The 14,904-nt window shown below is 42.6% G+C and overlaps 1 protein-coding gene across 3 annotated transcripts in view; it reads left to right on the top strand.

Moving 5' to 3' along the window:
- The first annotated feature begins 297 nt into the window (after positions 1-297).
- The window catches only part of FAT1 (FAT atypical cadherin 1), a 107,939-nt gene continuing 93,332 nt past the window's right edge, over positions 298-14,904 (top strand). For all 3 annotated transcript variants that reach the window (XM_082282334.1, XM_082282335.1, XM_082282333.1), the window contains exons 1-2: positions 298-385; positions 8,136-11,424. In XM_082282334.1, coding sequence (XP_082138460.1) covers positions 8,157-11,424 — 3,268 coding nt within the window. In that variant the 5' untranslated portion in view covers positions 298-385; positions 8,136-8,156. The remainder of the gene's footprint in view (positions 386-8,135; positions 11,425-14,904) is intronic.

Genomic DNA, 14,904 nt, shown 5'->3' with positions numbered 1-14,904 from the left:
CTTTGCCTGGACATGTCTTAAGAAAGTTGGATCTCTCCCTTCCTCTCGCCTTTCGTCTTCTTTTTTTTTTTTTTTTTTTCCTTCATTCTTCTCCCACTCCCCGTCTATTTTTCCTTCTCCTCCTCGTTCAAGTTTCAAGCAGCGGATGGGTCGGAGCCGACATGCCGCGCTGTGGCGGTGCGGCCGGGCGCCGCGCTGGCTGCGCGCCGGGGCCGCGCTGAGCGCCAGGGCCGCCGCGGGGTTCACGCTCTAGAAGCGTGTGGCCACCGGGGCATTGCTCGCGCCTTCTCCAAAGGACAAAAAAGAAAGCGGGGGGAGGAAGCGTGCGGAGATGAACTGAGCTGGAGCGGACTTTGTGAGAAGAGTGCCGAGTCCAGCTGGTCTGGTGAGTTCTTTGTTTAATGAGTTTATTATCAGCAGGGTGCTGAGAGGGATGATTCCCTTGAGAGTTCTAGCGCTCTAATTTCTTGCGTTACTGAAAACAGCCGGGTCTTCGATTCAACCCGTAGTTTGTAAGTGTGTAGTGTGTATGTTTATGTATTAATCAATACGTGTATATATACCCGCACATCGCCTGTATGCAAAGCTACGCGTACCTGGAGCAGAAGGGACCCCCAGCTTTACCGCCACCTTCACTGGGAGAGCGAGGCTCAAGTTTCCCGACTCGAAACCCTGCAGCTGGAGCCGGGCTCGCCGCCGCGGGGCTACCGGCTCGGCTGTGTTCCCTTCGGAAGAGCCGGGGCTGGGAGCCGGGGCTGAGAGCTGAGGCTGGCTGCCGTGCCCGCCGCCCGTGCGCTGTGGCGCGGCGCCCCCTGCCCGGCCGCCGCCGAACTGCGCCGCCGCCGCCGCGGGGCAGCCGGTGCCCGGCCCGGGGGCTGCAGGGCCGGCCGCGGGGAGGGGGCGCGGGTGCTACGGGGCGGAGCTGCCCTGCTGCGGGCTGGTGACCCCGAAAACCAGCGCTTTCTGACGGGGTCGGTTCCTTCTGACCTGCAGCCCTGGGCGCGTGAGGCTGTGGTTGCAGAGGGGCCCCCTGCGCATATTTATTTATGTGGATAATAAAAGACGTGACGGGGCTAATGCGTGGTAAATGCGCCCTTGCCGGCGGCTCCTGCCTGCAACCCGGCTTCGTCGTGAGTCTGCTGGGACGGGATTCCCCAGGCAAACACTTGATCGTTATTAAGTGTGATCACTTATTAATGAGAGGGGAATCCTTCAAGGACTGCTTCGGAATATTAATCTTTAACGGAGGGCTGACACACTGACAGACATCCCTTCAGCATGAATCCGGCAGGGCGCTTTTCCGCTTGAGGGTACGGAGAGGTAGCCTTTACCCTCTCCGCAGGCCCGAGGGTGGTCGCCGCCGCGCTCCCCCAGCTGTATACCCGACTCCGCACCTCCCTCTCACTGCCGCTGCTTTTCCCGACGCCGGAGCAGGGCGCGTTCCATACAGCGGTGCCGGGGAGCCGCGGAAGCCTTGCTTTTGGCTTCTGCTGAGCCCTCCCCCCTCCGCCCGGCCGTTAAGCGGAGGCTCGCCCAGCGCAGCCGAGGTGGGGAGGCGTGAGCCCAAGCCCGCCGGCGCGGTCCGGGGGTGGCAGCCCGGCCGCCTGTGGGAGGGGAGCGGCCGCCGAGGCGCTGCGGTCGCTTCTGGGCGCTCCTTGGGAGTTGTCCCGGGCACCCGCTGTTCCTCAGACGGCAGAGCACCGCGTATCCCCGCGAGTTCTGACTATCTCCCTTGCCATCCCCGGCAACAGCTCTCCGAAGTTTCTGAGTAGCCTTTCTTGGGGAGGACTTTGCCATATGCGAAGTCGTCCGCGTCCCTGGACCAGTACCCGATTCTCAGCCGCTCCCGTCGTGCAGGAGCGGGGCGAGCGCGGCGGAGGTGACGGGTCCCCCAACCTCGGGCCACTGGGAGGAGCAGCTTGTGGTTGGGGTTCGCCCTTCCCCCGCTGCTCTTTCCGCGTTTCGTCCTTCCACGGTGGGGCCGGGTAGAGGTGCGGGGGCTGCCGCCGCTCCAGCTGAACGCCGCAGAAACGAGTTCCGGAGGGGCGGCCGTCCAGCGCCGCGGAGGTATCCGGCGGCGGGGGCGCCGCGGCCCGCAGGGGGCGGAGAGGCACCGGCGAGGCGCGCTGGTGGCCGGGGAAGAAAGGGGGAGCGGCGCGGCAGGCACCGTGCGGGGCTGGCCCCGGCCCGCGCCCTCGCCCCGCAGGCAGCGAGCCGCAGAGAGGTGAGCGCCGGGCCAGCTGGAAAGTTGGGAGAAGTTTTGGCGGTGGGGGGGGACGGCCGGCGTGGATCCCTCGGGAAGTTGAGGTTCTGAGGCGAGGCCGGGACGGGGGCGAGGCCACCCAGAGACACTGGGCGAGCGGCCGCCTCGTGCTGCGGGGCCCGGTGGGGCGGGCTGTGAGCGGCGCCGGCCCCCTCCCCCTGTTCCCCGCCGCGCCGGGGTGGCCGCCGGGCGTCGCGGGCCCTGGCGCCCCGTTCCCCCCGCGGCTGGCGGCGGCCGGCCGGGCTGGAGCCGGGGCCGCGCTCCTCGGGGAGCCAGCAGGACTTTAGCGGGCCGGTTCCGCCTAAGTTGAGCAGAGGAAAAGAGCTGGCGGTGGTGCCGTTCCCTGAGGCAAGGTGTTTGTGAGTGCGTCTGATGGACCATTGCAAACTTCGTTCCCGGGTGAGCCGGCAGGGGCGGTTCGCGGCGGGTGAGAAGTACCTTAAGATGAGTTTCTTCCTTTGTTCGCACTTCCACACCGTGTTCAGCGCCGGATTGACCGAAAGGTAAAGCGCAGTGCCGGCCAGGATCCGACGTTTGGCAGCGGCTTCCCGGGAGAGCCCGGCTGGACTCAGTCGGCTTCTGCTGTTTCTTTTGCTCTTTTGCTCTTCTTTAAGGCAGTTGAAGCAGAACAAAGTTATGTTTGAAAGATGCACTTTTTAGTCTCGCTCGTCAGTAAGTGACAGCGTGTTTTACCTCTGATAGTATCCCCCTGTTGTAAACGTTGTTTTTTTTTTTTTTTTTTTTTTTTGGAAACGCATATAAGTTAAAGAAGTGCTGCCTTCTAGCAGCAGGTTTTCCTGCGGTTTGAATACTTGCATACAAGTTGTTCCTAGGGAGTGGCATAGGAAATACTACCTGTATTCTTTTACCACCTCTGCTGTCTCTCTGTAAAAGAAAAGAGCGTTGTATATTAGATGTCTATTTCCCTTTTGCTTTTCTAACCATGTTGAAATAATACAGCTTTTTGGTGAGTAAATACCTTCCTTTTATGCTGTAAACTATTTATTTTTTAAGTTTTTTATTTATTTGCTGTGAAATCCTAAAATCTCTTTTAGGAAACTGAAAGGCGGGCTTTAGTAGTCATCCCAGAAGAAGTAAAATGCCTTTAAACTCTCGAAGATTTACTTTTTTTTTTTAAGTTTAAAACTGAATTCAAAATCAGTAGAACTATTTTTGTTATCAGAAATTTTAAGGTCCCATGCTAAATTTCGATTAAACTCTCATTTACACAGATTGGAAGTCTGCTTTTCCTTGCACAGGTGATGAGTTTAGCCTTAGGCACACTACTAAGTAACTGCCTACAGATAAACAGTGGAAATTCTCCATGTGAATCTTTGTTTCATTCTGATTTCAGAATCTTTGCCTGCTATTTGAATATAGCTGCTGCATTTTCCTTTTAACAGCTAACATCTCAAAAATATAAATCAAAGTATGTCGTGAGATTAACTCATGATGTGGGGAATACAAACATAAAACTTACCGGGCTTTAGTCACAAGTTGAAACTGTTGTGTTAATCTCTGCGACAATGTACATTTTTTGAATAACTTACCTGCTTTACTAAAGTAACACTACCATACACTCTCATCATGTGTTAATTTTCTGAATACCAAAATAGACCCCCCCCTCTCTGAAAAGCAAAAGACACTGTTAACTTGTTTGATTGGAAAGTTAAGCGTGTTGAAACAGCTAAACCTGGTATTTCTTTTTTCCCATCAGACTACATAAATAATTGCTTTTAAACAATTGAAGGGGTAGGTGTAACCACAGTTAGTGCAGCTTGCAAAGTCACACGATCTCTCATAGACTGCTACACTGGAAATCCTGACATGACTGCTTAGTTTCACAGTGTTTCTGTCAGACATCAGTTGAGTGTGCTGATCAAAACTGACCTTTAAGGTAACTAGTTAATGTTTTGTGTGGTGGGTAGGTTCTTCTGGACTTAACTGGTAGAGCTTGCACATAGAAAAACAATAGCAATGAGACCAAGACTCACTTGGGTATATGGCCTGATTTAGGACCTTTTTCTACCGGTGACTTCTGTTGGTGGGGGAGTAAACATGTCAGGGTATGCTGCCCATATAGATACATTATGTATCTACGATAAGCTTGGTTCAATGTATCTATGTTAAGCAAGATAAGCTTGGTTCGGTCTTTTTTTGCTTGCTTGGCATTGAAATTGCTGTTTACTAAGTTCTGTATTTTATGCTTAAAACTTCCAAATCTCAAGCTATAAACTTTGAAATCCAAATACTGCTTCCTGCTAGGAGAAACAGTCTTTTGTATGATGGCTATCTTATCCATCTTAATTTGTAAGTTATCAATTTGAGCTCTGCTATCTCCAGAATTAGACCTTTAATGTGAAGACAGTTCATATTTCTGAGTTGTGTTAGTATTTTTTCCCATGTACGAATTCTGTTAATGTTTTGATGTGTTAGTAGTTTTGATAACAATATAACTAAGTAGTAAAACTGTCTAACATATCCCAGTGCTGAATTTGCATATAAATAAAAATTATCTGAATAATAATTTCCAGATAGGAAATCAAAGTTTGTTTGAAAGTAGCTTTTCAGCATAATATGGTGTGCACTTCTTATAAATTTAGGGGTATGATGTTTTGTTAAGCAAATGGTTGCCTTATGTATTGAGCATAAATACAGAAAATTCTAAACTGGTCATATTCCAAAGCTAATACAAATTTAGGAGTACCAAGTGTAGCCTTTGGCTAAAATGTTTCTGAAATTCGGTCATTCTGGCACAATTTAATGAGCCATCTGAGTTTACATGTAACACATTATCAGTTTATCTTAATACTTTCATACTTTCTCTTAAGTAGCTAACTGTCTTTGTAACTGGAATTGCTTAATACTTTAGATATTTTCCAAGATTACACTATGTTGATTTTCGGATAATCCTAGTCAACATTTTTTAGTTTCTAGTAGCTATATGTAAATTATGACAAGATGGAAATAGTGTTGTGTAAAATAAATTGCTAACTTGTTTTTCTCTGGCGGGGTTAACTGTTCAGCTGAGAGGTGCTTTTACGTTTTTCATTGTGACTCAGCAAGTCTTAAGGGTTACTGCTGAGGAATGGATTCTCTTACTGGTGGTTACGTTATTGTTTGTAATGGGCTGCCTGTTGCTGGTTCTGAGCAGACTTGAAGTTATTACAGAAGAGCAGCAAAAAGTGCTCAAGGCGTTATGGCACAGAAAAACGTTTACAGTAATAGTAAAACATTCACATGTGTTCAACTTTGAATATTAATGAGAAGTTTGCATATCTTAATGTAATTTTGTACATCTTAGTGTGGTACATGTCCTGTCTAAGGTGCCTGAGATGTGAGAAGCAAATGATAAAAGATACAGATACAATGTTTTATATTATAAATCTACCACTTCAAATAGCCTGTTGCCTCACATAAGCCTAGGTAGTGAGTTAGCACTCTGATGCTACGGCATCAGAAGTAAAGCTAGGTTTTGGACTTCAGTATAAATTAATAATAATAAAAATCCTAGTGTAACTGAGGGAGAAAAGAGGGAAGCATCTGATCAGATCACCATAAAATTTGATCATTAAATAGATTTTGGTAATAGGTGGCTTCCAAAATTCCATCAAGATGGAGAAGAAGCTGGGTTTGCTGATTGCTTAGAAATGGTGTTTTAAGCAATCTTCTTAACATTGCCTTTTAGGCCAGTCTGGTGGCATCTTGAAAATTTCAGAGTTTTGGAAGTACTGATATCAATTATTTATTGCAGAAATTTGGTTGTGTGTGGGAGTTTTTGTTTGTTGTTTTGGTTTTAAGCAAATATTTGTTGACTTGGCAGTATGCTAAGGCATGAAGCCCTGGAGACTCAAGTGTCTCTGTATTCCCAGGACATATCATATAGCCTGGGAAGAAAAGTAGATAGGGGAGGAATAATACTGTTAACCCTTTGAAATGGTGACTGTTCTGACCTCATTCATTTGCCCTCCTAACCTTTTCTTCATCCAGTGTTAAGACCTTTTAAGTATTGGTTCCAGCTAGTGACTTACTTTGAAGAGCTTTAAAGCTTTTTATTATTTGCTTATTCACTTTTTGTTTGCTGTATTTATAGCTTTAATTTTGCAACTTAAATGCTAGATTTGGAAGACAGGCACACTTTTCTTTTTCTCCTTCCGAAAGGATACTCCTTTTCATTACTTCTCTGCAATACTTCCTATAGTTTGTGTGCATCTGAGTCTTAAATTCCTGTTAAAATCATTGAGCTTGTAATGTCTATGACAGAATTCCTTCTTCTGAGGTTTTGAAGTGAACTGTTGACCCAAGTAGATTAATTTGCTCTAATGTTTGCTAGTGGGCAGAGTCAGTCCACAGAATGTCAGCCATTGTGATCTTTCACATATCTACCTGAGCAGGTAGGAAGTAGGGATGGGAGAAATCACTGTAAGAGAAAATGCGAGTGGAGGAAGGAGACAACATGATGTGATATTATTTTAGCAGAGGTGGACAGAACTAGCATGAAGATAGGCACTTAGGAGAGGTTTACAGCCAAAGAATAGGATAAGGGCAAACTAGGGCTAAAATGTGGGGAAAAAAGGTCAGGAACAATGAAAGAAGGACACAGCTAGTAATTAGTATGATTTGTATAGCAGATTGGCCAGGAAAGAAAACTCAGAAGGAGAGGTAAGGGAAAAAATTTGAGGATAAGTAGGGAAAGGAGAAAGAAATGAAGGTGTAATACTTAATCAAAGTAATCAAGACAATGTTAGATTGCTTTCTACTTGCTGGAAAGAAATTTTGCCCCCAAGATCTTGTTGAAAGCTTGGGCTTTTTGAGGGAGCCTTCTGAAGCTTTGGTTTATTATCCTGTGAGACTTGGGGAAGTAAAGACTGTCGCTGTAAACCCCAATGAAGAAGGTGATTCCAGATGTCTTGTTCCTGAGGTTTCTGCCTTTCTTCCTACTGCAGTCTTGCCTAGATTTAGGTAGTGAAAATGCTACACTGACTGCTTTCCTTTTGACAAAAGGCAAAGCCAGTGAGGGTGTGCCTCTATGTCTGTCTTGCTGTTCCAGGCTCTTTCCTTGTCATTTCTGGAGTGTGTTGGAGAAACTTGACTGAAATGTTCCTCCAGTTATTTTGATAGTTCTCAGAGCTCTTGATGCTAATTTGTTTCAGATCTGTTCTAAGAGGGGAATAAAGGAATGAGTCTCATTCTTTATGGGCTTTACAACTTAGTGGTGCTTGATAGGTTTGTTTTTTTTTTTTTTTTTTTTTAATGATAAGCACTAGTCTTACAAGTGTAGTCAGAGCTGGAAGGAATACAATAAGAATTATCCTCTGTTTATAATATTTATAATTCTTGGAACAGGTGCACATAGGATACTTTAAAGAACTCATGGTAATATCAAGCCACCTCTTGCAGTTTACTTCCACATAGTTGGACATCAGCCATTTTACAGTCTAAATGAAATGACAGAGGAGAATATTTTACTAGAAGTCAATGTCATGTATGAAGTAGAGAACTGGAGTGAGTGTTTGTCATAGGTTAGCTACTACTACTCCAGATAAGTTCAGACCTAGTTTGTTTGCTCACAGCAGACATTGGCATGTTTCTTCTAGCATGTTGCTTCATGGGGTTGTTCATTTGAGCTTAACTCTGTGTTCCCCTCGTGTTGCATTAGTAATTCCTAGGCTTTTGATGTAATGGATTCTTGGCTTTTTTAAATCTGTGTTTCTATTACTGCAATAATTTTGAAGCTTTCTGCAAGAAAAGGCTATACTCTAGATGTGTAACTTACAGTTTTCTTAACTGTTAATTCTGAACTAAGCATCAGTGTTTATTTGATAAACATTTGAACAGTCATAAGTCTTACCACATCTCTTTCTTGTTTCAGGGTTTCTTTGTAATTGCTGCCATGGGAAGATACTTGACTATGCTGTTGCTGCTGATGCTGCTGGTGCAGCATTTTGGAAACTGTGAAGGAAATCAAAGGCCACATCATGCTCCATCAATGCAATTTACACAAGTACAATATAATGCCACTGTGTATGAGAACTCTGCAGCCAAGACTTACGTTGGGCATCCAGTGAAAATGGGCATTTACATTACAAATCCACTGTGGGACTTAAGATACAAAATTATTTCTGGTGACAGTGAGAACTTGTTCAAAGCTGAAGAGTATGTTCTTGGAAACTTTTGCTTTTTGAGAATACGGACCAAGGGAGGAAACACAGCTATCCTTAACAGAGAGGTGAAAGACCATTATATGCTAACTGTTAAAGCAGTTGAAAAAAATACAAATGCTGAAACGCGCACGAAGGTCAGGATACAGGTTCTGGATATAAATGACTTGCGGCCTTTGTTTTCACCAACATCTTACAGTGTTTCTTTGCCTGAAAACACAGCAATAAGGACCAGCATCGCAAGAGTCAGTGCAACAGATGCAGATATAGGAACAAATGGAGAGTTCTACTATAGCTTTAAAGAAAGAACAGATGTGTTTGCTATACATCCAACTAGTGGAGTGGTAGTTCTAACTGGTAGGCTTGACTACTCAGACACTAAGCGTTATGAGATGGAAATTCTTGCAGTGGACCGTGGGCTGAAGCTGTATGGTAGCAGTGGCATAAGCAGTATGGCAAAACTAACTGTTCATGTAGAGCAAGCGAATGAACATGCCCCTGTTATTACAGCTGTTCCATTGACTCCATCAGAATCAGACACAGATCCAACATATGCAGTTGTAACTGTAGAGGACAATGACCAGGGTTCAAATGGGGAAATAGCATCATTAAATATTGTTGCAGGAGATGCACTTCAACAATTCAAAACAGTGAGGTCTGTTCCAGGTGGCAGAGAATACAGAATAAAAGCCATTGGTCCCGTCGACTGGGAGAGTCACCCTTTTGGATACAACCTTACCCTGCAAGCTAAAGATAAAGGGAATCCCCCACAATTTTCTTCTGTAAAAGTTGTTCATGTGACATCACCACAGTTTAAGTCTGGTCCTGTCAGATTTGAAAAGGATATATACAGAGCTGAAGTAAGTGAATTTGCCCCTCCAAACACACCTGTAATAATGGTGAAAGCTGTACCTAGTTACCCACATTTAAAATATGTATTTAAAAACACACCAGGAAAAGTAAAATTCAATTTAAACCCTCACACTGGTCTTATTACCACGTTAGAACCCATAAAAGCACAGTATGCATCCCATTTTGAACTTGAAGTTGTGACAAGTGACAGAAGAGCTTCTGCAAAAGTATTAATTAAGGTATTGGGCATGAATAGCAATCCTCCTGAATTTACTCAGACATCCTATAAAGCCTCCTTTGATGAAAATGTGCCAATAGGTACAAGTGTCATGAGAGTAAGTGCAAAAGACCCTGATGAAGGGGAAAATGGTTATGTGACCTACAGCATTGCAAACCTAAATCCTTTGCCATTTGTGATTAACCATTTCAGTGGGATTATTAGTACCTCAGAAGACTTGGATTATGAATTGATGCCAAGGGTTTACAATTTAAGGATTCGAGCCTCTGATTGGGGTATACCGTATCGTCGAGAAGTTGAAGTTCCTGTTACTATTACTTTAAATAACTTGAATGACAATATACCTCTGTTTGAGAAAATAAATTGTGAGGGAATAATCCCCAGGGATCTTGGTGTTGGAGAACAAATAACAACTGTATCTGCTATTGATGCTGATGAGCTCCAGTTGGTAAGATACCAAATTGAATCTGGAAATGAACTGGATTTATTTAGCCTAAACCCAAATTCTGGAGTCCTTTCTCTCAAACAGTCACTAATAGATGGTGTAGGTGCTAAAATGTCTTTTTACAGTTTGAAAATTACAGCTACAGATGGAGAGAACTTTGCAAAACCATTGTATATCAACATAACTGTAGCTAACAGTCGCAAACCAGTCAACTTGCCATGTGAAGAAACTGGTGTTGCCAAAATGCTTGCAGAGAAACTCTTACAAGCAAATAAGTTGCACAATCGTGGAGAAGTAGAGGATGCTTTCTTTGATACTCACTCTATGAATCTGCATGCGCCTCAGTTTAGAAGTACTCTCCCCAGTAGCATTGAGATAAGAGAAGACCAACCTGTGGGCTCCAGCATAATATCCATGAATGCTACTGATGTTGATACTGGCTTCAATGGAAAGCTGGTGTATGTTATTTCTGCAGGTAATGAAGACAGTAGTTTCATTGTTGATATGGAAAGTGGAGTGCTGAAAATTTTATCTCCCCTTGACCGAGAACTAAAAGATAAATATACCCTCAATATCACTGTCTATGATCTTGGAATACCACAGAAGTCTGCCTGGGCCCTTTTAGATATAAAAATTTTGGATGCTAATGACAACCCACCAGAGTTCCTCCAGGACAGTTACTTTGTTGAAGTAAGTGAAAACAAAGAGCCCAACAGTGAAATAATTCAAATTGGAGCTACTGATAAAGATTTGGGGGCTAATGGAGAAGTCAAATACTCTCTTCTTACAGATACAGACAAGTTTACTATTAATTCTGTGACAGGAGTTGTGAAAGTTGTAGGGGTCCTGGATCGGGAGGAACAGCACTTCTATTTGTTGAAAATTGAGGCTAGGGACCAACCTACTGAAGAACCTCAATTATTTTCAACGGTTATTTTGAAAGTGGCTGTAGAAGATGTCAATGACAATCCTCCCAAGTTTATTCCTTCTAATTATCATGTGAAAATTCGAGAAGATCTTCCTGAGGGAACTATTATTACGTGGTTAGAAGCCTATGATCCTGATTTAGGCCAGTCAAGTCAAGTGCGGTACAGTCTTTTGGACAGTGGAGATGGCACCTTTGACGTTGACAAACTAAGTGGAGCAGTACGTATTGTACAAAGACTAGATTATGAAAAGAAACAACTTTATAACTTGACTGTGCGGGCCAAGGACAAAGGAAAACCCATTTCATTGTCCTCGACGTGTTACGTTGAGGTTGAGATAGTTGATGTGAATGAAAACTTGCACCCCCCACGGTTCTCCATATTCGCGGATAAAGGCTTTATAAAAGAAGATGCTCCTGTTGGCTCCTCAGTAATGACGGTATCTGCTTATGATGAAGATGCGGGACGAGATGGGGAGATCAGATATTCCATCAGAGATGGATCGGGTATAGGAGTTTTTCGAATAGACGAAGAAAAAGGTAAGGTGGCTTTCTGTTGTTTTTATATACTAAATAAAATCAAGTGCCAAAAAACAGGTAAGAGAAGCAGCATTGTCACAGTTGATGTAGGTGTTTTTATTAGGACAAGAAGATGTCACCAATAATGTGTATTGTTGTGTCTGCTACTTTAGTGAAATTATTTTTATACATTTGATAAGTAATTTCTCTCTAATATTCCCACTTCCATCCAGCCTACCTAAAGCCATGCTTAAGTCTTAAAATCTATGCCACCCAGAAAAAGTAATACTCTTGATATGAAACAGAGGTCTGCCTCATGTGAACACACACACATGCTGTCTTGTGGACAGTGGAACTGTTATACTTTTCAGTTTTAAGTGACATATCTTTTGCTCCTTTTACTGGAGGTATGAGTGGCTGTGGTATTGCCATACATGCTGGTTTTGTTAGTTACTTTCAGAGTCTACAGGTGCCCACCCAGAAGTCAGTAAGCAGCACCTTCTTCATCGAAAGGCTTCTGCCAAAGAATGCACTGATGTAGCCTTAGAAAAACCTCCTATGAATCAAACAGACTGAACTGTTGCCTTATTTCATTAATAATGCATACACTGATGAGCAATGTGAAAATCTTTCCAGTGTCATGTGTTCAGAAGAAACATAATCTTATTTTCAGTAAAATTCTAGTGCTGACTTCTAAAATTTTGGTTGGATGTTTGTGTAGCTATCTATTTATTTCTTTGATAAGGATAGAGCATTGATACTTTGCAATTATCTAAGCATCTTGAAATAAATTGAGGAGGAAGCTTGTGCAGAATTTGTCTACAGGTTACATGTAGGTAAATGATGACATATGTGATCGATTTCTTAAAGAAAAAAACTTGAAACTGAGAATAAAAGATGGGAGTGATGTCTGATTCATCCAGTAGTCGTTCTGTGTGTTCTATATGATACCCAAAATATTGAATGTGGATAATAGAGACTCATGAAGCCACTTTACTCTTTAGGGTTTGGGTGAACAAACTGTTCCTGACTTATTTTTTCTTCTACAGAAAGTCAGTTATTAAATTATGTGGTTTGTGGCTAAAGAGCTAACTCTACAGGTTGAAATGTAACAATGCTTCCCTTAGCTTTGCTTTTAACAAAGCACATAGTTAAGATGCTGCAACAGATTTTCTGAAAACGGAGGATTGAATACTTTCTTTCCAAGACCTTGTAGTTTCACTTTCGGCCATTTGCTTTGTGTGCAGAGTATTAATTTGTGTATCATTATGCCTTTCTTTTGACATAAGTACATTAAAGTTCACTGCGTTATGGTATTTTAGAAGTGTTTCTAGTTGTCCTACAGAATGAGTCTGTGTTTGGCAATTTATCATCTGAGTGATAGATACCAGTAAGTGAGAATGAACCTGTTTATGGGTATGTGGACAGGTCTGTGTGTTTTTGTGATGGTACTACCATGGCACAGTTAGTTGTCTGCATGTGTTGCCTCTCTAGTCTTTTGGCATAAAGCTAGTTTACTTGACTGACGAATTGGTGTGAGTTTAAGTAAGTTGCTTTTTATCAGCTGGGTTTACAAAGTTGGCCTAGCCTGGGGCAGAGACAGATTCTATTTAATAATATTGTCCAGAACAGTGGCTCTGTATTTTCAAGGCAGGGCAGAGGCATTGTCTGTATTCATATCTGGTATCTAGTGTTTGCAGTTCTTCAGGGATGAAAGTAGAGGGATTTGGTGGGAATGGGGTGGTGGTAAAGAGGGGTTGCTAGTTTTAATCTTATTGAACGAATTCCACTTATGACACTGGTGTGGGAAAGAAAGTGTTTATTTCAGTTTGGTTGATGTGTTTTTTCCATCAAATGGTGATCTTAAGGAACTCAGGAAAGGACACTGAGTATGTACAAACTTGACAATGTAGCTTAAAATTTGGATTGACACTTTTTATTTTGGTAAAAAGCCATCAGAATTGTTCTTGAGGGCACTCTTTATACTGCAGTGTCTGAATATTTGTCATGTTTTTCAAAATAGACTGGCCTTGATACAGGGAGCAGACTGATTATCAGCCAACAAAGCACATTGAAGACTTTGTGAAAAATCTGTCAAGCAACTTGCTAACTTTTTCAGCTTGCTGAAAGGTTCTTCTGACTTTACCCCTGAGCTATGTCTCATCCAGCAGTCTTTGAAGAGCATCATACTGCACTGTCAGTTCAAAGATGGATAAATCAGATTTAAGAACTTACTTTGAGTCAACACTTAACTATTAAGTGGCTCAGAGGAATTCTTTTATCCCTTGCTTATAAGAAATTAAGGACAATAATCACATTTGCAGGTAGACTAGATGATGATAGAAGCATCAAATAGCTAGTTCCATGCATTGATTTTTGTTGGCTTTTGGGCAGTCTTTTCCATGTTGAGTTTGTTTTAATTTTACAGTTCAAAAGGTAGGAAATGGTATTAAGTGTTTGATATTTGTACCTGTAGTTCTGGTATTTTCAGCAGGGAATTTAATATATCTTTGCCACTATGTCTTGAGTTTTGTTTTCCAAGACTTACCTTTGGTTTAGGTCAGTGGGTTTTCATAGGTTCTGTTATCTGCAGTTGTGTCCAAACCATTAGAAGTGAATCTCTTAACAGGGTGCACTAAACACCAGTATATCCAAACTCAGGAGCTGCTTTGATTACTTAGTTCCCTGAGTGCTCTGATGCTTTTCAAGTAGACACCGAAAAAAGGTATGTTAGGGGTGAATTTGGTAGTCAGTCATATTTTAGCTTTCTTAGTGTTCTTAAGCCTGAAAAGGCAATAATGGTCAGAAAAGGAGAAGAACAAGATGATAGAATTCTAGAAAATTGCAATAGTTTCTGTAGCACCTATATCGCTGTCTGTTTTTTTCAATGCAAGAAATAGGGCACACACAGTTAACAGGTTTTAAAGGAAGTCTTTTTCCTTTCCTAAGCTAAAAGGAAGTATTTTTCACATGAAGCGTAATAAAGTCATGAAACCCATTTCCTGAGGAAGTTATAGAGATTGAAAGTATGACTAAAGAAAATAAATGATACTAATGAGATTATTTTGAGGTTCAGTCTCATGCTATCTTCAGCTCATAAATTGTTAACTGGAACCCAAGTGGGTAAGGGAGAGAGATCAGAGGTCATCGCTCAATATATGATTCAGAAGTACAACAGTGCATTGTGACTGTTATTGCAAAGAAATAAAATTCAAATTGCATGATAAATGGAGACTTTGGGATATTATAGCAGTATGAGAGGAAAAATGCTAAAATGAGATTTTTGTGCTCTGAATTTATATAGCAAAACAAAGTTTCAACAAAGTATAAACAACATTTGTCCTTTAGGTATGTGTTCAGGAGAATTTGGAATTTAAGATAGCTTTCTATATGTGAGCAGAATTGAAGGGTGTAAATTGAGGTGACCAATTGGCTATATAAATTGCCTGCTAAAGCAGCAGTAAAATATTTTCTCAAAGAATTTGATAAGGAGTTGAGCAC

The sequence above is a fragment of the Coloeus monedula genome, assembly GCF_965178545.1.
Source record: "Coloeus monedula genome assembly, chromosome: 5".
Taxonomy (NCBI): Eukaryota; Metazoa; Chordata; class Aves; order Passeriformes; family Corvidae; genus Coloeus; species Coloeus monedula.
This window is presented reverse-complemented; position numbering and strand designations above follow the sequence as displayed.